Source organism: Thermobia domestica, chromosome 13 (assembly GCF_964235325.1).
Source record: "Thermobia domestica chromosome 13, izTheDome1.hap1.1, whole genome shotgun sequence".
Taxonomy (NCBI): domain Eukaryota; kingdom Metazoa; phylum Arthropoda; class Insecta; order Zygentoma; family Lepismatidae; genus Thermobia; species Thermobia domestica.
The window spans coordinates 211,502,600-211,526,854 of record NC_137466.1 but is presented as its reverse complement, the minus strand read 5'-3'; the positions used below and the strand labels follow the sequence as shown (position 1 = coordinate 211,526,854).

Genomic DNA, 24,255 nt, shown 5'->3' with positions numbered 1-24,255 from the left:
TCTATTCTTTCCTTCATCATAATAATCTTTTAGTTTTCTCGCGTAATAGTTAACGCTCCGTTGAACGTTGTGTATGTGTCTGTGTGGTTCATCATGTTCGTCTTGTGTTATGCTTCTTGTATGTTCTTCTTAAGAGTAGGTGATGAATTTGAATATTTCACGTTTTTGAGAACTCTTAATGCGAAGTTAAATATAATGTCTGGGATGAAGAAATTCGTAAATAGGCCAGAACTGGTTCCACTTACTCAGAAGCTTTTTACATCTGCTAAGACTGCTTACCGTAACTACAAAGCATACTTTGAAAACCTAAGAAAGGAGGAAGCTCAAAAAGAAGTAAAGAAGAAGCAAAACAACAAACAGAGAGGTGATGGAGAAATTGACAAAAAAAAAGGTCATGATGAGATTTTGGTCACTTTTTCGTGTGCTTTTGGCCATTTTGGTCACTTTTCAACTATTTACAAGAGACCAGACCACTATGAGCCCTGGGATTATTAAAATTAGGGTATATTGAAGAAGACAAAACAGAAAGATACAAATTGTAAATTGAAAAACTGGATTACTGGAAAACAACTAAATCAATGAATAATTTTTTTATGAAAGATATTCAGAGAGAATAACGTAGCCAGGAAGGGGCAGGAACGGAGATTAAGAGATCAAATAATATTACAACAATTAACGTTAACAACAGGGTTAGAATATTAAAATAATGAAATTGGAACTATGTACAGTATTAATTACTAAACGAATGTGATTTCAGCATGGGACGAGGAAATTTTTTCCCAATTAATGTTTTGGAAAAAAATAACCCACTAAAACTTGCTGGGGGTGAATAAATTGAAATAACAGAATTTTGTAAAATAATTACAATAATTCGTATGTAATCAATTTACATGTAATTACTGGGTAAGATAGTGGAGGATAATTCCTACAGTGAAACCTCTCTTAACGGGCATCTCTCAATAGTAAACATCTTGATAAGAGGACAAACTTTCTTATTCTTCCATGCCATAAATAAGTGTGGTGTGGTGTTATGAGAGAGAACCCTTCCTTTTAGGGACACGTCTCATTTACGGACAAATAATCGGTTCCATCGATGTCCGTTTTGAGATGTTTCTCCGTATTACTTAGTTTAATAATAATAATAATAATAAATGCCCTAATGTGTGAACTTACTTTATTGAACCTACCACTGCGAAGAGCTGATATTATTATTATTATTATTATTATTATTATTATTATTAGTAGTAGTAGTAGTAGTAGTAGTAGTAGTAGTAGTAGTAGTAGTAGTAGTAGTAGTATTGCAATAGTTGCGTAACAAAATATACTGTTTTCTTGTTTGAGTTTGTTTAAAAATTATATCACTATTCTGAGAGCACACCCCTCCTTTTATTTTGAACACCCCCCCAAGTAAAAATTTCTGGCGTACTTACTGATCTCTTTTTTTATTTGTCAAACCATGTTTCGCAGAATTTTCGCCGAAACAAAAGAAATATAAGAAGAAACAAGTAAAAATCCTCCCTCCGGGGTACATTAGCAGCGCCTTTTATTCTCAACTCTGGAGGAAGAGAGATCACGTGCCTGACAGGCGACTGGCCTGGAAATTCTTAAAATGAAGTCTATTTGAATGTTATCGGAGGTCGGACGGGAAAAAAGATGAAAGCAAATCCTGCAATTCAAGTTAAAACTGTATGCTAGTGTGCTTCGAGGAATTTATTGCAAGAGTTCGTTCCAAGAAGCTGGCGACATTGGCAATATCATAGCACGTAACGTAAACTTTCAAAGAACTTCGCTTGTTCAACTGAGTGACAGGAGGACAGTACTCTAGTATTGCAGTTGCAAAACGCACGTGTTCTGTATTGACCGTCGAAGTTAGAAATGGCTCCGGTTGCCTCAACTTTATCCGCGAAATTGCGGTCGTGAGTAACTATCGAGATGCGTTTACTACGGACGGTAAAGTGTGTGATAAAAAAATGGATGGTCAATGAAATCTGTTAGAACATGTACGAAGTGCACTCCATGCAAGAAATAAAAATTTGCGAACTGCAAAAAACAAGTACTCTTGACACAAATGCATCAAGATACTTCAGTGAGTGAGTTTTACAAAGACTTGTGCCAAGCAATGTTAGCAGCAAACATTCCTTGGAACAAAGTTCAAGCGCCAAAATACCGTGCTTTTCTGGAGAAGTACAGCGGGCGTCGAATTCCTGACGAATCCACTCTTCGAAAGTGTTATCTCGAAGTTTGTTATAGGGAAGCTATAGATGCCATTAGGGCAGAAATAGATAGTTCATATATTTGGATTTCTGTGGACGAAACAACAGACGTTTTGGGACGTTATGTAGCAAATTTAGTGATTGGAAAGTTAAGTGAAGATGCTCTATCTAAATCCTATCTTATTGCGAGTAAATTGATGGAACGCACGAATCATTCCACGATTGCTCGCTTTGTAAACGATGGTCTTAAAGTGTTGTGGCCGGGAGGAGTTGAGGAAGAAAAAGTCCTTGTTCTCTATACAGACAGTGCAGCATACATGTTAAAAGCGGCTAGAGCACTTACAGTTTTTTACCCTCACTTAATTCATTTCACCTGTATGGCCCATGCTCTTCAGCGTGTTGCTGAAGAAGTGAGAGACAACTTTTGCGAAGTAAATCAACTAGTTTCTTCCACGAAAAAAATGTCTGTTAAGGCGCCACAACGTGTTCAAGTTTACAGAGATCAACTGCCAGACGTGCCACTTCCTCCGGAGCCTGTGCTAACGCGATGGATGACTTGAATACAGGCAGTACTTTCTACGATGAACATTTTCAAAAAATTAAGCCTGTTGTTCATTCATTTCTATCGGAGTCTGCTGGGTCAGTTGACATTGCTCAAAAACTGTTTAATGACTCAAAGTAGCGTGTGATAGCGCATACATAAACAACAATTTTGGTTGGTTACCTACAAGCATTAAAAAGCTAGAGACTGTTGGGTGGCCTCTTCCGGAATCCATGGAAATCATAGAGGATGCAAAGAGACTGCTGCAAGGTGTGTGTGGAGAGGTAGGAGAAAAAATTCGAAAGAAACTAAATGCTGTGCTGGAAAGAAACCCGGGTTACGACAGCCTATTGCCGTGTGTGAGATTCTCAGTGGTGAAACCAGAACCCCCCGAAGATATTTCCCCCAACTACATCTCCCTGTTGAAATACGCTCATTCTCTGCATACAAGAATATTTTATCCGATCGCCGACAAAATTTTACTTCTGATCATTTGGAAATGTACCTTGTAACCCATTGTGCAACAACACACAGTTGAACTGCATGCACATCTTTTGTAAGTACTTTATTTCAAATTAAAAATGTTCATTAGTGGAAATATTCTTCAATATTAATTCAGCTGGTATTGTTTAAAAGATATAGGACTGCTTTTCCCTGCATGAAATAAATATATATAAAACAATACATTTCGTCTTAAGTTGCTTTTAGTATTTAAATTTGTATATTACGTTTAATTCATTTCAAGATTGGGCCGTGGTGACAGATTCGCATTTAGTGTAAAAGGTTCTAGATTTGAAACGGGACCACATCACACCACATGAGATTTCTGACGTACAAATGCCGTATGCATTGCTTTTCTCGGGGTTTTCCTGTTCCTCTCTAGCCGATTCACATCTTCCTTCATTCGTGTCTGATTTGTATTATCCTGCAATCAGTCACGTCAGTGACGTATGGCTGTCTCAGCTGTTCAAGCATTTCACTTCATTGGGGGACTTGCATTAAGCAGGATAAAGTGTAGTAGATTTTCCCTTTTATTTTCATAATTCGTTTAAATGTTGCATACTCATACGCGTGTTAATATTACGTTTTCATAAATATGTAACATATGTAATATTACATATTCTTATATAATATTACATATTTCTTACATTTTTAAGCGATTTTTGTTGCATATTTATGTACATATTTAGAGGGTTGATATTACATAAAAATCCGGACTCTATTCATCAATGTCTGCAATACTCTTCTGTAATCAGCATTTACTGCATTGTGCAGTGAAACAATATGTTAATAAGTCTGACTTCGAAAGTGAAAAAATGGAATAAGATTTTTCGAGCTGATTTTGATTGGTGAATCTTTTTTTTTTTTTTTTTCGGTAGGTGATGAAAGGGATTTCCAAATGCTGCTTTCTGCTTGGAGCAGCAAACTCCAAACACGTGTAGGGGTAAAGAAAACAACCCTCACTCAATTTTGCCTAAAAATCAGCACACGACCTCGTAGCGCCCCAGAGGGCCCTGATCTCTGGGAAGCCACGGCTAAGTTCAACGCTCAGTACTATAGCACTGAGTTAATAGAAAAGGGGGTCGCCACCTGTGTATTAAAATGAACACAGGAACCTAAGAAAAAAAATTCAACATAAAAGAAAACCAGACAAACTAATTGGATTGCGAACGAAATTAAATAAAAACAGCAACTAACGAATCTGACCTGAGCGAGACTGCTGCCTGAATACTCTACGAGTACCCAAAAAGCAATCCTTTTCTTGCGTTGAGAGATTCTTACCTGCAGATAACCTGAAAAACTCTAATAACCAAGAATATTTGTTGGGTTAGAAACAGTCAAATATTAAAGACTGGGACACAGGGAGTTAAAGTTTTATTTTTACCTATGTTGATTAATATAAAACGTTTTGAGACAGGTGCGTGCGTAAGAGCACTGATATACAATTCACTTTCATTAAAAAAAAAAAAAAAAAAAAAAAAAAAATGCTCTTTGACCTTATATACTCATAAACTGTGAGGGTGTAACTTGATCAATATAAACACAAATATACAGATATGACGAAGTAAATATGTAGACAAAATGTAAATAAGTCAATGGTAAACAATGAGTATATTAATTAAATCACCATTATTTTCGTGTACACTTATAAGAGCTAGCTTGCGTACGCATTTGCAGCTAACCACGACTAGTCGGGTGACCAAGACATGTATTTAGTAATTTACTCAATAGACTTACTGTATACACATCTATTTAATAAAAATGGACACATTAAACTCAATAGAATTGAAAAAACATCATGCATTAATGACACTTTGCGTGAATTATATATATATCGCAGCGATAAGACACAAAGACGTAGTAACGGGACGACTGATGAAGTGATTTTATAGTAACATTCTAAGCTGAAATAAGAGGGTTGGGGGTCTCCGACTTAGAGTTAGTTAACCGGTTTGGGTACAAAACCTTGCGGCCAGAACCTCGCGGACCAAAACCTCGCGGCCCAAAATCTCGCCGGGTCGAAACCTCGCCTGGCCAAAACCTCGTCGCCCAAAACCTCGCGGGACAAAATCTCGCCGGGTCAAAACCCCGCCCGGCCAAAACCTCGCCGTCCAAAACGTCGCGGGCCAAAATCTCGCGGGGCCAAAACCTCGCGGGCCAAAATCTCGCCGGGCCAAAACCTCGCGCCCCAAAATCTCGCCTGACCAAAATGTAAATGTTCCAACAGATGATAAGGATGACGGTATAAAAGACGCTGTTTCAGAAAAAGTATCACAGGTATTTGACCAAGTCCGGCGATACCAAATGAAAATTCTGTTTCTGTATTAGAGGATTTCAATGTGAAGGTAGGGCGACAGGATGCTTTTAAACTGGTTATAGGGAACGAAAGTCTGCATAAGGAAAGTAATAACAAGGAACGGGGTTAGTTTCGTGAACTTTGGAACATCCAAAAACTTAAAATTTCAACAAAAATCTAATAATATTTATGAAAGTATGAAATAATATATGAGTTTTTACGACGTCCCTTGATTATGTCCTGTAGGTTAAAGGAGACGTAGATGACCAGGATGAAGGAAATGATCGAATAAAGAAAGTGGGAGGAAACGGGAATAACCCGAGAAAGCCCACGCACACGATGTTTTGTATCTTCTTCTTTTTCTTCTTCTACTTCTTCTTCTTCTTATTATTATTATTATTTGTAATGTGGAATTGCATATTAAGAAACTCATTGGGTAAATTTTAAAGAAAAGTTTCATTCGCGGCGAGGTTTTGGCCACGCGATATTTTGGGTGGCGAGGTTTTGGCCCGGCGAGATTTTGTCCCGTGAAGTTTTGGGCGGCGAGGTTTTGGCCACGCGAGGTTTTGGGCGGCGAGGTTTTGGCCCGGCGAGATTTTGTCCCACGAGGTTTTGGGCGGCGATGTTTCAGCCGCGAGATTTTGTCCGTATCCCAGTTAACCATGGTCCAACTTAGGCTTTTGCTGGAGAGACACATACTGTAGACTTCAGAAGAAATAACAAGAAATGTTCACAGAAATAAATGGATAGCTGGTGATATTATACACTTCGGCGAAAGCACTATATGATGATACAGAAAATTGAACAAACTAACTAAGTCAAATGGCTGAACAAAGGAGAATGATGAGCCCCCAGATTTTTCTCATTTTCTTCTAAAACCACATCATCCACGACTAACCAAGTAACGCAAAGCCTTCTTCGTGCATATAGCAACTTTAAACTTAATAGAAACACTCCGATGGATTGTTTTTATATCACACTTCAACCATGATAAACGGCGCGCTGGTACAACTACTGCTTAAAATCACGCCATATTTTTCTTCAGTACCCAGAGTTCTGTTCGCGAATCCGCGAGCATGATGCTTTTTTAGTGTTGCAAGATCTGCTTGCTTACAAGTTAGGTCTTGTGAAATTTAGAGATATTTACAACGTTACAAGAATACTATAGGGGCGTTACAACCTAAAATCACCTGTTCCCTGTTTGCCATCACCAGGGCAGCCCATAGATGTCATGGGCGCCAGATAAATTCGGCGCGAATTTCAGACTTATAAGAAAATAATTCACGGACCCCTCAAATGCCCGGGCTCCCCGAAATTTGTCGTTATTGCCTTCCCTTTTTGCGACCCTGGCTATTACTACTAGAATAATTGGGCTTTACATTGCCAATCGTATTAAGGTTTAGGCAATATACTAAATGTCGATACGGATTTTCTTAGTTGTTTTGGGATAACTAAACTAACTAACTCTATGGCCTATGGAACCCCGAGGTTCAATGCCGCGTTCACAAAAGCTCTCCACTGAATTCTATCCTTAGCTAACTGCATCCAGTTTCTACTTTGTATTCCTGTCTCTGCGAGATCCATCTTAATATTGTCCTCCCATCTGCGCCTAGGTCTTCCTAATGGTCGTTTGCCGCTGGGTCTTCCAGTTAAGACTTTGAAAGCGTTTCTACTTTCTTCCATTCTAGTTACTTGACGTGTCCACCTAAGCCTCCTAGACTTGACGACCCTAACAATGTTGGGTAAACCGTATAAATTATGTAGTTCCTCGTTATGAAGTTTCCGCCATTCTCCATTCCCGTTCCTCTTGGGTCCGAATATTCGTCTCAGGATCTTGTTCTCAAATACTTTCAGTCTATGTTCTTCCCTCAGAGTAAGCGACCATGTCTCGCAACCATACAGAACTACAGGCATAGCTATCGTTTTATATATTTTAAGCTTCAAATTCTTCGACAGAATTCGCGACGACAAGAGATTTTGAACCGGAATAGTAACACGAATTCCCTGCTTTTAGTCGACATTTAATTTCTTCGTGAATATGATTTTCGTCTGTTAATATTGATAATATTTGGGATAATTTTTTGTATATTAATCATTGTATAAGACTAAATCTGTATTCTGTATTTTGTATATTGTATAAGACTAATTCTGTATTAATTCGTATTGTTTTTCAGATCAATGAAATGGGACCTTTGTGAACATTTGTATCAGTTGAATCTTCTGAAGAGCTTAGATCCCAAATATCCCCAGAGTAATATCAATTCAAACAATATTGCACTGATCAGAGCGATCGTATGTGCTGGACTGTACCCAAACGTTGCAGTAGTGCCCGAAAGGCCTTATACGAATTCTCGTTGGTAAGTATTATTTTCTAGTACAGTCAGTAACAAAAGTTCTTTCCGTTTGATGAAATTAGTTTCGTAAGTAACTTTAGAATGGAAGGACATTTTGCGTACAGTTTTCAGTACCGTAAATTAAGAAAGAATGTAATTTTCTGTACGTTCCAGTCATACCAACATTGTACGTTCCAATCCTACTACCGTGTTCCGAAAACAAATTTTACCAAACGGAAAGAACTTTTGTCTTTGACTGTACTTAAAAGTACCTTCCTGTTTAATTCTGTTATAAAAAAAATTGCACTTGATTCCTTTGTGCATTGAGTGCCCCATATAAATTTATAAAGATGAAATAAATCCAAAATGACCAAAATAGTGATCTTGATTCCTTTTTTTGCGCTGAGGGCCCCATGTAAATTCATAAAGATGAAAAATGTCCAAAATGACGAAAAAAGTGGACTTGATTCCCTTGTGCACTGAATATATAAAATATATATAATAATATATAATATGTTCGTCTTGCGACCCTTAGGTTGAAATTCCCCATCCTAACTCATGTATTGGGTGATTAGAGGAACGTCCATGCTAATTAACAGAATGAAAGGTGAGTTTTCCAAAAAAAAACAAGCTAAAATAATTTCCTACCAGCTCATGTTACAAAAAACAATAGCGAAGAACAGTTGCTGATGGTTGTAGACACTGGTGCAAATCGCGGCTGAATAAGGGGGACATGTCCCCCAATCTTGGAACTGAGGGGGGGGGACTGTCCCGCCCACTTGTCTGATTTGAATAGTGCTTTTGGGGGATAAGTGTGATGATTTGTATCCGATTGCCACAAAAGAAAGTGAAATGAAATTGATGTCCCCCCCCCCCAAAAAAAAAAGACTCAAATCTGTTCGCCTCCCAATGTTGAAGACAACTCTGTTACCCAGACCTCCACAGTATTGTTTTTCAACTTCATAAATATTTTGAACATCGCTTTAAAAAAAAATGGTCTTATCCCCCCCCCCCCCCCCGCCCACGTTGAAGACAGATTTGCGCCGCTCATTGTAGAAACAGAATAATAACGAAAAATTGCTGGGTCAAACTGCCAAGTCATAAATTTATCTTCCATAATTAAATCACTTTCTGTTAAAAGGGCGTATGTGCAATAAACAAAATTTTCGGGAAATGACAGAACTGTTTTCTCACGAGTCGGTTCGTTGATGAAAAAAAGAAAAGTATGTGTAAATGTACATAGTTACTGTTTGTTTATTAGCTATATAGGGTGTAACTGTTGTTTAATCTCTAAACAAAACATTAAACTTCGGACACATACGCCTGTAACAAACACTTTGTTACAATCTTTCCCTTTTTAGGTTTTCATTCCTACCGCATTTTTATTCCTTTTCTTTCCACTGAAAGTCTATTACAAATTTTTAATCTAATGAACACTGCGCCAAAGCCCCCTTTCCATCTTTAGTCCTCATTCCGTATCGATATTTTAATTATTAAATGTGAAAATCGCCACTGTAATAAAATGAAAAAAATATCTGTTACAATATAGAAGAAGAAGAAAGTTAAATAACACTAGTTAACAAATTTAAACTTTTTGTTTGTTACATGAGAAAAATCACCTGATCTTACAGGAACTTTTTGCGCTGAATTCGAATATGCACTCGGTTTCTCTCCATTACGTACAGTTTTCCCGTAACAGAGGGATTTTCGGGAAATTCCCTCAAAAATTTCCCTTTTTCAGATATTTTATTCCCCTAGCTCCTGTCCCCTTACATATAGTAACATAGAAATTATACCTAAGTATACCTTGATTTATATTTAATAAACCCTAAAAGTTTCGTAAAAATCGCTTTGTTCTTTCTAGAGAAATAAATATATTTGTATGTATACTGTGTGCACTGTTTATTGCACCTGATAGTAATGCTTTCAGATCTCCTGAGTTGGGGTAAAAACGATTTGCTTTATTACTACAAACACAGACATAAAAATGAATATTTACAATAATCAACAACACACTTGTATTGCTCTCTGTAAATTAGAAACGTGTATAAAATTAGAATGTACTTCCAACGTATATTTTTTTTAAACGTACAGTATATGTATATCTTAATACATATATATACAATTCTCCAAGGTAGTTGGTATTTTATTAGGACTGCAGTGCGGTTACACGAAGTACCAATGTTTTTTATGTTTATGGGATAGCCGAGCTGATGACAAACATTATGAAGTGAAGGAATGGGAACCTAGAGTGAATTACGTACCTGGAGAATGCAACGTCAAATACGCTCCTTTGGTAGATCCTAATAAGATATTACTACCGCCACTTCATATCAAGTTAGGACTTATGAAAAACTTTGTCAAAGCCATGGACACATCTGGCGAAGGTTTCAAGTATTTGCGAGATAAGTTCCCTAACCTGAGTGATGCTAAGATTTCAGCGGGAGTGTTTATTGGTCCCCAAATTAGGAAATTAATGCTTGATGATAGCTTTGACAGCAAGTTAAACAGTGCTGAGCTAGCTGCCTGGACAGCATTTAAGTGTGTTGTGCGCAACTTTCTGGGCAATAACTAAGCTGAGAGTTACACAGAAATCGTACAGGACATGATACAGAAATACAAAGAATTGGGTTGTAGGATGTCTTTAAAAATCCACTTTTTGCACTCCCACCTCAGCTTCTTTCCTGCTAACCTAGGTGCTCTCAGCGACGAACAGGGGGAAAGATTCCACCAAGATATAATGGCAATGGAGAAAAGGTACCAGGGACGATGGGATCCTTCAATGATGGGGGACTATTGTTGGGGTCTTGTTAGAGAATGCAACATTTCTTACAAAAGAAGGAAGTAGTGTACGTTTTTGTAACCTAATGGAAGTTTCATATATTGTGATAGTTTTGATTGTCTTTTCATGACCTTTTGGTAGATTTGTATTATTGTTTATTGTAAATTGTCACACTTGTAAATTATATTGTATTATATTTTATATATGTGTTTGTGGTAATAAAGCAAAACGTTTTACCTCAACTTAAGAGATCTGAAAGCATTACTATAAGGTGCAATAAACAGTACACACAGTATACATACAAACATATTTATTTCTCTAGAAAGAATAAAGCTATTATTACGAAACTTGGAGGGTTTGTTAAATATGAATCAAAGTATACTTAGGTATAATTTCTATGTTAGTATATGCAAGGGGACAAGATCTTGGGGTGTAAAATAAACGAAAAGGGAAATTTTTGAGGGATTTTCCCGAAAATCCCTCTGTTACGGGAAAATCGTACGTGATGGAGAAAAACCGAGTGCATATTCGAATTCAGCGCAAAAAGTTCCTTTAAGAACAGGTATTTCCTTTTATGTAACAAAACCTTTGTTAACTAGTGTAATGAGCAAAACGTTCTGCTGTGTTTAAAAATAAAGTGGAGAAGTTTACCGATCACAGGACAGGTGAATAAATCTCTAAATTTTTCTGGAAACTTCAGATAGGAACACCAAAACAAAGAAAATTTAGGCCAATTGTTGTGAATCTTTGAATAGTCCCAACTCCGCACTGTGATTGGTTAAAAAAAAAGAAGGTGAAGAAGAAGAAGAAGAAGCTTAGCAGAGTGGCACAAAAGAAGTATCATACTTTATTTACAACATACACAATGGAGGATAAGAGATGGCGCTATTTTATAGCAACCTTGGATGGCGCTGTAAACACTTAAGTGTTGGGGAACGTTGCTCTCTTTTTTTTATTCAGTTTTTACTATTTACAATTAGTTTGGACAATTTTATTAATTATTACAATCTTCACATACTGTTTTTTACTTTCAATATGTTCATGCGCCGCTTATCCTTCGTTATAACATTAATAGTGTGATAAACAATTATATTTCAAACAGGCAAAATCGGCCATCTTGGCTCGTGCCATTTTAGTACATATTTATATTTCAAACAATTTATAATTTAATTGTTTGATACTGATTAAAGAAGAAAAGGATAGTGATTTAAAAAAAAAAAGTTTATTTGGCGTAGGCCATTTCAATAGATTCGCAGACTCAATGTTAAAAGAAAATGCCTATTCCTCCCTCACATGAAATAGCCTGATATACTGCAGGCTCATTTTGTAAATAAACGGGAAAATTGTGATAATTTTAAATGTCATGTTTGTCTATTCAGTGTATGCGAGTTAACATCGTTATGTGTTATGTAAATTATTTGTTAAGCGGCCTACTCTAGCGAGACGAGTGTGACAAATATTTCGAAAACTTAGGAAAATTGCAATGTATATATATATATATTGCACACTTTAATATAAATATCAAGATGTGAAGTTTACATTTGTGAGCTTCCCCGGCATACCCTCTTTCCCCCTTTCTCTGTGACATTTAATTTTATAAATATGCATTAAAATAGCATTTTCACCCTTTTCGTTTAGATTCCGGTTTGTTATGGTGAGTGGTAACAATAAAAATCTTGTTCCCTGAAATATTCATTTCAAGTAATGTTTTACAAGTGTGATTGTGCATGTTTCATGTCTTAGGTTAAGTTAGTTTTAAGTATAGGAACCTGGTTAAGACATATACTCTATAGAGCTACGCATATTCAGTCTCGTGTTTCCATAAATATTGTGTTTACTTACTATATACGTTTCCAATGAGTGAATCTTTAGAGTTTTTTTTTTTCTTTCTTCTGTCATACTAAAGCACGCAGCTTCACAAGAAATTTTTTTTTAGTATTTAAATTTTTCAGGCAGTTCGTGGATAAACACATTCCGCCTTATGCAGAGTCATTTTGACAAATGATTATTGTCATACTAAAGGGCTGACTACTGCAGGAAACATATGTTAGTCGAACTCTTTAGTATGTCACTAATCACACGTCAAAACGACTCTGCATAAGGCCCAGTAGGTCCTGGACAGTCCGTGTTCTCTTCGGTCATTATACTTTTTATATATTGTGCTTCTTTACGTTAAAATTTGAGTGTATAATAATATGGCATTATGTTATGACATGGCATTATGGCATTATGTTATGTAAGCGAATAGCTCTCTACTTCGATATTTTACCTGCTACAGTAGTGCAAAATTTATAATGGCAAAATAGAACATTACTTTTGTTACAAGAATAGAAAAGGAATTTACATAAGCATAACAACGTAATACGAGCGCCTACTTCTCTTGTAGAGGGTAGGGCTCTATTGTGCCTTAAGGGGGACAGTGTTTACAAAGAGTAAATTATAAACAGAAATAGTTTGAAGTGATCTATCCATAGTTCTCGAAAGTAAACAAACATTTGCGATCATAAACATAAACAGCGCTAGGATTTTTCGTTTTATTTTTAGTACTTTTCGGTATATTTTCGACTATTGTACCTTATGCATTCATGCATATGGAGCTGGAATTCTAAAAGCTCGCAAAGGGTTCGCAACCTTTTGCTTTCACTAGCGATTGATCCTAATCGGCTTAAATAGGATCTCTACAAAATATAAAATCTATATACACAGTGATCAAGTTAGTGTAAACAACAGAGGTAAACAGTACATTAATACAGTACAGAGATGCAAAAACTCAGTTCGTGGTTTATATCTGGTCTTCCATTAGCAAATGCTAGTTGCTACAGATAGTCAATAACACTTTGGGTTATTAAAGTTTTTATGAAGATTTCAGAAGCCTGTTTTTTGTTTCTCTTAATTTGACATTTTTTAGTTTCAATGCATAAGAAACATTACTTAGTTAACATTAGCTACCTACAGCCATGAGATGCTACTTTTTTCTTCTTCTTCTTCTTTTCTTCGTACGTTCGAAGTCGGGAACATTGACGGTCTATGCCCTTGTGTTTACACTGTGATTCTGAATGAATATATCAATGAACGATTTTTCTTTTCTTTCTTTTTTGAACTACGTACCTTAGTGGATACAACTATTGTGAAATAAAGAATAATACAGTATAAGTGATGAACGAAGAATTGAAAGAGACAACAATTTTCAGTTTTACCCCTCCCCCCTTTTTTTTCAATTTGTTTAACTCTTATTGCTGGAGCCCAAACTTACCCTTTTCTTTTTTTCATTCTTATCCTATTTTTATTCTTCTGCCTCCGGCGGTAGCGGATAGTTTTTTGTTATTTTTGAAATTTCTGAATCAAAGGAAACAAAACACCACCCGGATAGTCCGAAACCTTGGAGGGAGTTAACCGGATTACAGCGATAAGAGGACATGTTAGAAAGGGGGAGTTGTTTATAACTTTCCTCTTTGTAATATTTCCAAGGACACAGACTAGTTGCGATCTCCAAGCGGATGGCGAAGGCCGTACATCTTTAGGCACAGAAATATTTTTGGCTCAAAATCAACACGATGGTTGTATACTTTTTTTTTTCAGATCCGAGACACCGGGTGCATTTCACTTTTTTTTTAATTCCTCTCTTCAAATTTTAATTTTTTAAAAAATAATCACTTTCTCTGTTGTTCTACCTATTTTCCTTTAAAGTTTTTTTAACCTCCCCCCTTACATTTACAGTAAAGCATATTTGATTATATTTTATTTTGATTAAAGATTTCAAATACTTCCTTGCTTGGACGTATTTTGAGGAGAGAAGTAAACGCATCGTTCGTTTTTTTTTTTCCCCCTCCCAAAGAGTCTTCTCACTCAGGTTGTGTAGTGTTCGAGCTTTGGAAGAGCAATGATCCATGTCATCACTAGAGATTACTAAAATATCTTAAGAGTAATTTTTAATCGTTGTGGAATGTCATGAATAGCCTCATACCCCACGATGCGGTATTTTATGAAACATGAAATATATCTGTATGTGCATCCCATCTAACGTATGAATATTTGTATAGAGAATTATTTTGCTCATCTCATTTCTAAATAACTTTTGGTGCGACTGATCTTAATGTTATTATACATACAAAATATAGTAATTCTGTGACGTTAGGCCTAACGAAAAATATTTCGGCGTTGAGATATTGTAAACTTTTTTCATTGGAGAAAATCAGAAGTAGTATTTTTTGCTTACTAGCTATGGCGCATTGAGAAGTATAATTTTTTGTTAAGAGAGTTTAAGCTCGATATAGGAAGAAGTAAAAATATTCCATGTTAATATTATATTGAATCTTATACTTATGGGATAAAAAATAAAAGATTTAAAGGAAATGAGTCCATTTTATGTTGTATTAAATAAATATTGTGTGTTTGTTATTGGTTGTATTGACTTCTGTGATAGGGATAGGTTAATATCCTTCCTCGTCTCCTCCAATTTGAGGATTAACATAATATTGATTTTAAAGAAATAATAAACACTTCTGACCAGAGTATATACACTTGTTTATTAAAAACTAAATTCCAGTGTAACAGTTTCGACAACTTAACGTTGTCTTCATCAGATACTAACTGAAAGAGATATCTTAGAGCTTAGATATTTATACTAAAAGTGAAAGTCCTCAAGACAACGTTAAGTTGTCGAAACTGTTACACTGGAATTTAGTTTTTAATAAACAAGTGTATATACTCTGGTCAGAAGTGTTTATTATTTCTTTAGGTAGTTCCAGAGTCGTGATGGATAGAGTGGCATATTGATTTTAAATGGTATGTTCCTCCTTCTAAAGGAGTGAAGTGAGTTATGTGCCCTCCAACATAGTACTGTCCCCATTCTTCTGAATCTATTGCACGCTGTAACATTTCTCCAAGAAAGAAAAAAAAAAAAACTTTAGTCTGGACACCGAAACAGCTGATTAGTTATTTCCGCATACGGTTAGCAACTATGATTTATGTTGGTAGGTCAGGTTCAATGAACATCGTGTTTCGCTTGTTTATCGAGAGTTAACAGCGCCACCTATGAACTGTGGTAGAATTGTCAACCTCCGATTAGCGTCAGAACAGAAGAAAAGGTAATACAAGTCGGATCTGAGAATACACATCGGATCTCAGTAATTGTAATAGTGTTTTGTTAAGAAAATGGGGTTAATTTTGTAAGTTGTTAGTGATTGGAAATAATCCAAGATCCGCCTGTGAAGTGGTGTGAATTCAAAAGCCTGAAATGTGATCAATTATATAAATAATATGTAAGTGTGTGTTTGATGTGGCATATTCAACGGGACCGTTAGTATGTTCTAAATTATAACCTTTTAATTTGCGCCATTTTTGGACCGATTAATACTTCGAATCCGAGGGATATGTTCATCGGACCACACGTAATTATTGTTCTATTTATATTAAAATTAACGGTTAAATTAGCTAAAATATTTTTGGAATTAAAACTAGAAAGTTCTTTCAATTGATATTTGGATAGGAGTAATTAATGGGCGTTGAAATATGGAATTGTTCACACCGCAATCAACAAGAATTGAAAGGGAAAACTTCAATTTAAAGTGTTGTTTATGTTAAGTGTTAAATATATTTGGTTATTGCTACTATTAGTTGTTACATATATTATGAATAAATTGTTAATCATTTTGAAATTTATTGAATATTTCTTGCAAAACTGAATCATTGCCTTTAGTTCCGCATCAAAGGAAAGATTATTCAAAGCCCTTTCGAGATTAGCAGTGTAGCCGTTATGGCGCATCACTGCTACAACACTGAATATTCTTTATGAAATGCCATCTAAACAAAAATAATTGTTAATGTAATTTGTTTTTGTTGTTGTTTTTACACTGAATTGACTTTATGTCACATTCTATGTAATAAAATAATGTGAATCAGGCGAAGAAGCAGAGATATCCCTCCCCTCTCCCAGTGATCTGAAAGTATTAGTACAGTGAAAATTAAATTTTAGTGAAATGTTAAAAATTTCAGAAAGTGTGTTTAGTTATCGATATTATACAGTGTTTGAAAAGTCGGCCTACGTTATGAATGCCTTACTTAGCCGCCAGTACTAAATTCAGCGCTAGTATTTTTGGAATAATTCGTCGTACCTCTTACGAAATATCATCTATCGGATAGTTAATCTACTGAAATTTTATGAAAGATCTACCCACAGTTTTTGAGCTATTTAAATCATTATTATTGCAACAAAATCAGTGCAGAGCATCTTGTTTGCATCTTGTTTGTATGGTTCATCATTCTTGGAAAGTAGTTGTACCAACATAGAACATTATTTTAACTGATATTGGCATTGCTTCGTATAACAAAACATACGGATCAAATCAGAATATAGGTATATACCAGGCTTAAGAGTTTACCTGAAATTGACAACGCTTATTATCTCGGGACATGACAAAATATTTCTAGTTTATGGAATAAATCCAACTGAACAAATACAATTTACGGCGAAAGACACTATTGCAAATATCTTTTTTGTACTTTATTATTCTTTTGTTTATAATATATAAAAATTTAGACTCAAGATACTCAAAGATCTTTATATTCTTTAAGAATTCATGATTAGAACTTGTGAGACTTTTTTTTTTTTTTTTTTTCAGAAATTTCTTTGGTTAAAGATATGATCCGAACGGAACAAGACTTCGAAAGACTATTTAATATGCATACACTTGGCGAATATTATTTCTTCTTTTTTTTTTTAAAAAAAAAAATACTCTATTGTTATATCATGTAATCTATAAATATTTTAAGTCAGTGGATATAGTTGTTTGTATGTGAAACAATTACGAATGAAAATGTGATATAACTTCCTTTAATGTGTAAACCTAAAGTATAAACACACTTAATGGATCATATGAACCCTAATAACAAATTATTTTGTTTCTCAGCCCCCCTCCCCTTTCACTATTCTATCCATATCCGGAGAGGAGGTGGGGTAATAACATTTGCAATTTTATCAATATCAGTTCTTTTGTACGCGTATATGAGAAAGCATTTACATACATATATCCAAGGGCGGATCCAAGGGGGGGGATATAGTCCCCCCTTGACGCTAAGGTTACACTGGATAAAACGGCAAATTATGGTTTATCCCCCCCCCCCCCCCTGATCATATCCTGGATCCGCCAGTGCATATATCCATATGGTGCTATGTAATCATTTGATATAATCTCTGATATTTTCAAGTTTTATTTATTTTATTTATTTTTTCAATTTTCGTATTTTGTACTAAATATGTTATGCTATATATTTTGTGTTGAGTATGATTTTAAATACAAAAACCTAGAGTAGAACCAGGTTTCGTTATAGCCCTTGTGACAAGATGTTTATGTTTTAATATGTAAGATTTCTATTTCAGCTGATATTCAAGTAAAATAGTAAAATTGCAACTCAGAAAATAAATTGCTACCGTTCTCACCAAAATAAAATCAATAAAAAATAGAATACTCCTTCATAAAATCAACACTTCAATTTTAAAATAATTTACAGTTCAATGCGAAGTAAAGTATTTCTTTTTCTTTCTTTGGATCTTATAATTCTTTATCTTTGTTATATTTACTATTCTATTCTCAACTCTTTCCCTTCCCTTCTTACCTATCCTTCAACCCTACATCCTTCTGCCCCTTCCTCTGTTCTCTTCCTCTTTTTCTCCCTTTCTTATCTTTCTATTCTGTTTTCTTCGTTTCCTTTTCTTTCTTCTTTTCCAGGCTAACCATCCTCCTTCGATTCCTTGTGATGTCAATATTCCAGCACGGGTATATACAATTTTCAGTTTGGAACATACCAGTGGTCGAAGTGAGGCGGTATGTGCTGGTATGCTATACTGCCTCTGGTTTTTCAGTAATAAGGACATACCGTCTCTGGTTTTTCAATGATCAAGACAATATTTAAATACCCAGTATGTTGAGTCAAAATCATAATAAAACATATCCCCTCTGCTCTTTTTCCACTTCGAACACTCGAACATACAGTTAGAAATCAAAATAATGAAATAATTTTCTTCGGGTCAAGTCTCTGGGGTTCAGTTGGCTAGCAACTGACTCGGGCAAGGAATGACGAGAAGGAAGGTTACACGCCTTTTTAACATAAAACATGGTGACATAAAATGTGAAATCAGGGTTTTTCTGAACTATATGTAAACTTTTAGACACTGTTACATTGGTAGTATTTAAATATATTGATGAAACACAAAGATACTAATAATAGTAATTGGTAATAATAATAATAATAATAATTTGAAAGTAAACATTTTGTCTTCCAAAAATTACTTTAAAAATAGCTAATCTCTGTCAGGGCAAATTGTAAATTAACACTTGTCGTCTCTGAGTAGTTTGACTGACTTCCATGTTTACCGATATCGGGAAATGCTGAGGTTAATGCTGGAATATACCGTGAGCACATACATGTTAAATAAAAATCTGCAAAACCTTAATATTGTGCCAGTGTAAAAGGTGAAATTTTCTCACGATATCTTTCTTGGGATTTAAAACTGTGGTGACAAAATAGAGACTGATCCTTAGCTGGTCTGTCGCCAAAGCAGGCAATTATAAGTTTTAAGAGGTTTTTATTTTTGTTATGGGACGACACAAAATTGCGAATGCAAGGAAGTAGCATTGCATAAGAAAATATTGTTTTAATGGTAGGATCTTTATTTTTAAGCCAAGCGAGTTTTCTTTTAAGTTTTATTTCCCAAATTACTGAGCGTGTGTCCAAATTCCAGTATACAGCTGATAGACCGACCAACAGGGCACATTAATATATTATATTATAATATTATAATATTATAATAATATAATCATTACACTTAGTACTGTGCTTTTCAGAATAATGTAGTACTAGTACAAACCAGTTGAATACAATATTTTAGGAAAAACAAACAATGCAGTATTCTGAAAGTGTCAACACTTTATGACATATTGTATTTTTATGAATCATTGCTCGTAATGTTACTGATTGGACGGCAAAATAGAATAATTCAGCAATATAAATTTTTATGTTCATCCAGTACTTTTCCAAGTCTGATCTCGTCCAGCTTCAAAGAAACAGCTCCTGTTTGGTTCAGTTTAGTTTCTAGGAAGTAATACAGTTTCCGTAGTGTTGAATAACATGATGAAAGTGTATTTCATTAGTCCGTTAACGCTTGGAAAACCTGTTCATACTCATGGATTGTTCACAGAATAGATAAAGTGGTGAAGGTTGCTGATCCCAAAGTTTTTTATCCTTTCTCTGTTCTTGCCTCCAGAGAAACTAGATTTTTTTCTTATAGTATTTTTTCCACCATGACCTGAAATCTAAAATATCTTCACCACTGAATTGAGCAACAGTGAATTTACCAGACTTGCTACTGTGAATAATCACCTCTCTCAATTCATGTACAGTGTAAGGCAATCACGTTTCCTAAGAGTCCGTTTGAAGATGGCGGAACTCCCGTTACATAGAAAGTCGCTGGGATCGCGACCAGGAAAGAGTTTTTGGACACATTTCCTTGTGTAAAGCTCTTCATTATTATGCTCTTGCTTGTTTGATTTTCAGTTAAAAGGGCGTCCCTGTTAAAAAAAAAACGCAGATTTCAATCCGTATGTTTTCAACACGTTTCAAGGAATACACTTCCTTTTACCACAAATCGTTGCATCTACCTCTAATATACTCAGTTTTTTTTAAAAAAAAGTAAAAATTGTAATAAAAAAAAAAGTTACGTACCCCCTTTTAACAGAAACGAATTCAATTCAGATACAGCCTTTGAGACCAATTGCACTGAAATCATTAACAATCGAACAGTAGCTATGCTTCTTTTTTTGGGGGGGGGGGGAGATAGGAGAAAGGGTTAACGTTCTCGGATTATGCTCCGAGGTTAAGGGAGACTGTAATAATGATAATGAACGAAATGGAGTAAAGGAAGTAAAGCAAACGGAAGAACCTCGATAAAAATCACGCACACAGTGTTTTTCCACCACAAAACTCTTGGCGAGACCAGGGTTCGAACCACGAACCAGAGGCAAGCGCTCTTCCATTACCACTGAGTCAAAACAGTAGTAATAAGAACAAATCAATGGGAAATGAAATCAGGTGGGCTGCTGCTCATAAGGAACATCCTAGTATTTGCCTGGGTGAAAATGAGGGGACATCCTTAGTCAGGATGATCATTCACCGGATTTGTATCCTGCACAACCTGATTACGAAACAAGAATTAATCAACAGCCTAATCTCACTCGGTGAATTATTTGAAATGTAAAATATTTTAACCTAACCTTCCAGGAAATTCAAAAACTGGGTGAATATCAAACGACAAAACTAAGGAGTTATAAGGTAGGTTGCATTATGATCCATGTCTTGCTCATTCTACGAGGGGAAGTCAGAAAGTAAAGGGACTTTATATTTCTTGCACTAGGGTTTGTTAACACTGCTAGTACCCAGTGCTGAATTAGTGTCGTCTGCAACACTTCTATGCAGCATGTCACTCCTATTCCCGCGTTAGTCGTTGGAGTGTAGGAGACTGTTAAACATGGCAACTCCATTGTTAACCTCCACCAAGGAGGAAGTGAGGGCAGTGATTCGCTTTTTGTTTGCGGAAGATGTTAAACCTGCAGAAATTATTCGTTGAATGCAAGCGTAGTATGGTGACAGCTGTTTATCGCGAAGCAAGATCTACGAATGGATAGAGCGTTTCAAACAAAGGAAGGACTTCTTTATGTGACGGGGAAAGATCGGGCAGGCCGTCGACGTCAACGACTGAGAAAAATTTGAAAATCGTTTAAGGGTATGGTGGTGGAAAATGAGCATGATTTGGAAACACCCATCATCACTAGAAGTTAAAGACATTTAAACGCCAACCATCAGCCAGTCACTGATGCGGTGCAAAATTGGTTACAGGTGCAACCAAAAATTTTTTTCCCGACGAAATCAAGAAAACTTGTGACACGTTGGGGAAAGTCCCTTTACTTTTTGACTTCCCTCATATTACATAAGTTTATAGTAGTTAAAAGTTTAATTGTATACAGAACAAACTATATACCTTACTGCAAATCGATTCTGTCTATTATTTGTTTTCATTTATTCAATTTACAATATATTACCAGGGACGTAATCCTTTCAACTGAAGATGGTGATGTAGCAGCACGAGATAAATCTGTCAACTATAGGAAAGTTCCCAAAGAACGATTCGTGATGTATTATGAAAAGTTAAAGACGTCGAAGGAGTCACCCCCTTGGCTCTTCGATACAACAGCTGTATTTCCAGTGGTTCTGCTGTTGTTTGGGAAGTCATTTAATGTCACAAGAAAAAATGATAACTTAGAGATACAAGTGGATAACTTCGTCCGAATTAGTAGCGAAAAAGACATTGTGATTCCAGTGATAAAGGTATGGTTCTAATAAATCTGTAAGATTTTTTCCCTTATGTAAACTTTTAATTTTTGCCTTGTACAAAATTAATTCTATCCAATATATTAACATATATTAATAAATAAATAAATAAAATTGATCATAACAGTGTAATAGGTAAAGTGTATTAGAATATTACAATAATGGAACGGGTAGTATAGTGGGATTAGAGTTATAGTGTATTGACTGTCACATGGAGACCATTACCCAAATGATCCATGATATTTCATTTAAATGTGACAGATAGTAGAATAAAAGAGATTGAATAAAAATAATAAGAAAAATGCAGAATTTAATTAATTAATGTTCAGAATAAAAGAAACAATTACGTATAAGTCCAATATATAAATATATTACTAAAAGAAAGAAGCATACAATAACTACAAAAATATGTAAATTGCTAATAGATAATTTTAACTTGTCATACTATACCATACATTAGTTATAATTTCTTCTTGAGTTTATACTTAATGTCCTGACGACACCTACTCAGAGACTTCATGTTGAAGCTCTGAACGGAACGAAGTGAATCCGAAATGGTGGAAGCCGAACGAATGATCATTGAATGATCCGGAATGATCGTTGAATGATTGATTCGCTTTAGAAGTTTTACTTTTTATACGCACCATCGTCCTTGCTTGTTATAACTAGTTGGCACTATATTTTTGAATCTTAAACCAGTCAAATAATAGTTTTCTAATAAATATTATTCTTATGTATACAAAAATGAAGTGTTCGATTTTTGTTTCTCTATTCAGTTTTAGAAAATCCGTGTATTTGTCCACCAAAACATTATCAGAAATTTTGTTTTTAACTTTTCTTGCAAACAATAGATCAGATCACAGATGCACATATCGAGGTCAGCTAGGTGTTATGTTATAGTTTGTTGTGGAAAAGTTTATTTTCCAGTTCACACAACCTTGGCCTCAGTTTATTCTTACTTTTGGATGCTTTGACTATTTTCTTACCTTCCGCGTACCAAATATTCGCACTGAAAAATATTATTTTAATTGTCCATTCTGTTCCATGTTAATAAAAAGAAATTTATGCACTATTAAATGATAATTCATTTATTATGTGATAATTCCCATCTGGGAATTAATGACCGGCTACTGATAACGTCCGCATTAATGAAAAAAAAAAAAAACCTTTATGCACTGAGTTAGTCTTGCATCATTTTAACAAAAACCAAACCACATAAAAGCGCCCAGGGCTAGCACAGGTTTCTCTCACTAACCTTGTCCTCACTAGCAGCATCGCGAGCGATAAGTACACTTTTGTCACTAAGTCTAGGGTGGCGCTGCCTCCCAAGCAAATAACATTGGTAAGTCTTACTCTACCACTAAGCTCCCCACACCCAGTATATATATTAAATATACCATTGCATTCTCGCCTTAGGGGATGTATCCCTCTAAATGTACTTACTAACAGCCCCAACCCTGCCATTCTCTTGGTCAACCCAACCAACCAATGACAATTATTACGTAAAAACACACCAGTTGTTTTAAAAACTCCCTATCGCGAGGACGACAGAACATTTCAAATTAACACAGTCCAAAAATTATATAAACCATCCATTAAGGATACTCAGTTTGTTAGTCAAAGGTTAACTCAAATCAAACATTTAATTAATCCTCAAAAAATTAACATTAATAACCAGCTTCCAACTGCTCAATAAAATCGCCTTCAAAACATCCTAACCAAAATCGCTGTTTCTTTTAATTAAAATCCTACAAAGTTTTGAAAAATCCTTACTTTTAAAGCTTCTCTTAATCTCCAAAATAAACAACCATTTGTTTCATCTCAGTTGTCTATTCCATACCATCTGCGGCCTCAAGTAAAGCAAAAACTCTTAAAACTCATACAGCAAAAAGTTATCAAGCCGTCCAAATCAAGTTACAAAAACAATAGTTTAGCGGTTGCCAAACCGCATTCCAAGGTCACGAAATTGGTATATTGATTAGAAACCTTGGCTAATTTCAAATAGTACTACATATCAATAAACTTGTTCTCAAGCTTCCACCAGCTGTCTTTGGTAAAAAAAAAAAAAAAAAAAAAAAAAAAAAAGGACATTTGCCGTTCGAAATTTAAACTTACCAGCCACACAGTTTCAGCTAACATCTCTGCCCATGAGGTTATTAATAGCTCAATTTCCTTGCAAAGGGTGCTCAAAAAAAAGTTTTGAAAAT

General features: G+C 35.3%; 1 protein-coding gene across 14 annotated transcripts in view; it reads left to right on the top strand.

Annotated features, from left to right (window-relative positions):
- The window catches only part of LOC145668991 (ATP-dependent DNA/RNA helicase DHX36-like), a 157,964-nt gene that overhangs the window by 113,578 nt on the left and 20,131 nt on the right, over positions 1 to 24,255 (top strand). For 11 of the 14 annotated variants that reach the window (XM_081737309.1, XM_081737300.1, XM_081737305.1 and 8 more), the window contains 2 exons: positions 7,726 to 7,908; positions 21,763 to 22,045. In XM_081737309.1, the coding sequence (XP_081593435.1) occupies positions 7,726 to 7,908; positions 21,763 to 22,045 (466 nt within the window). Of the gene's footprint in view, positions 1 to 7,725; positions 7,909 to 17,286; positions 17,390 to 21,762; positions 22,046 to 24,255 lie in introns of those variants that run through there. The other 3 variants (XM_081737308.1, XM_081737311.1, XM_081737312.1) reach the window with 2 other exon arrangements.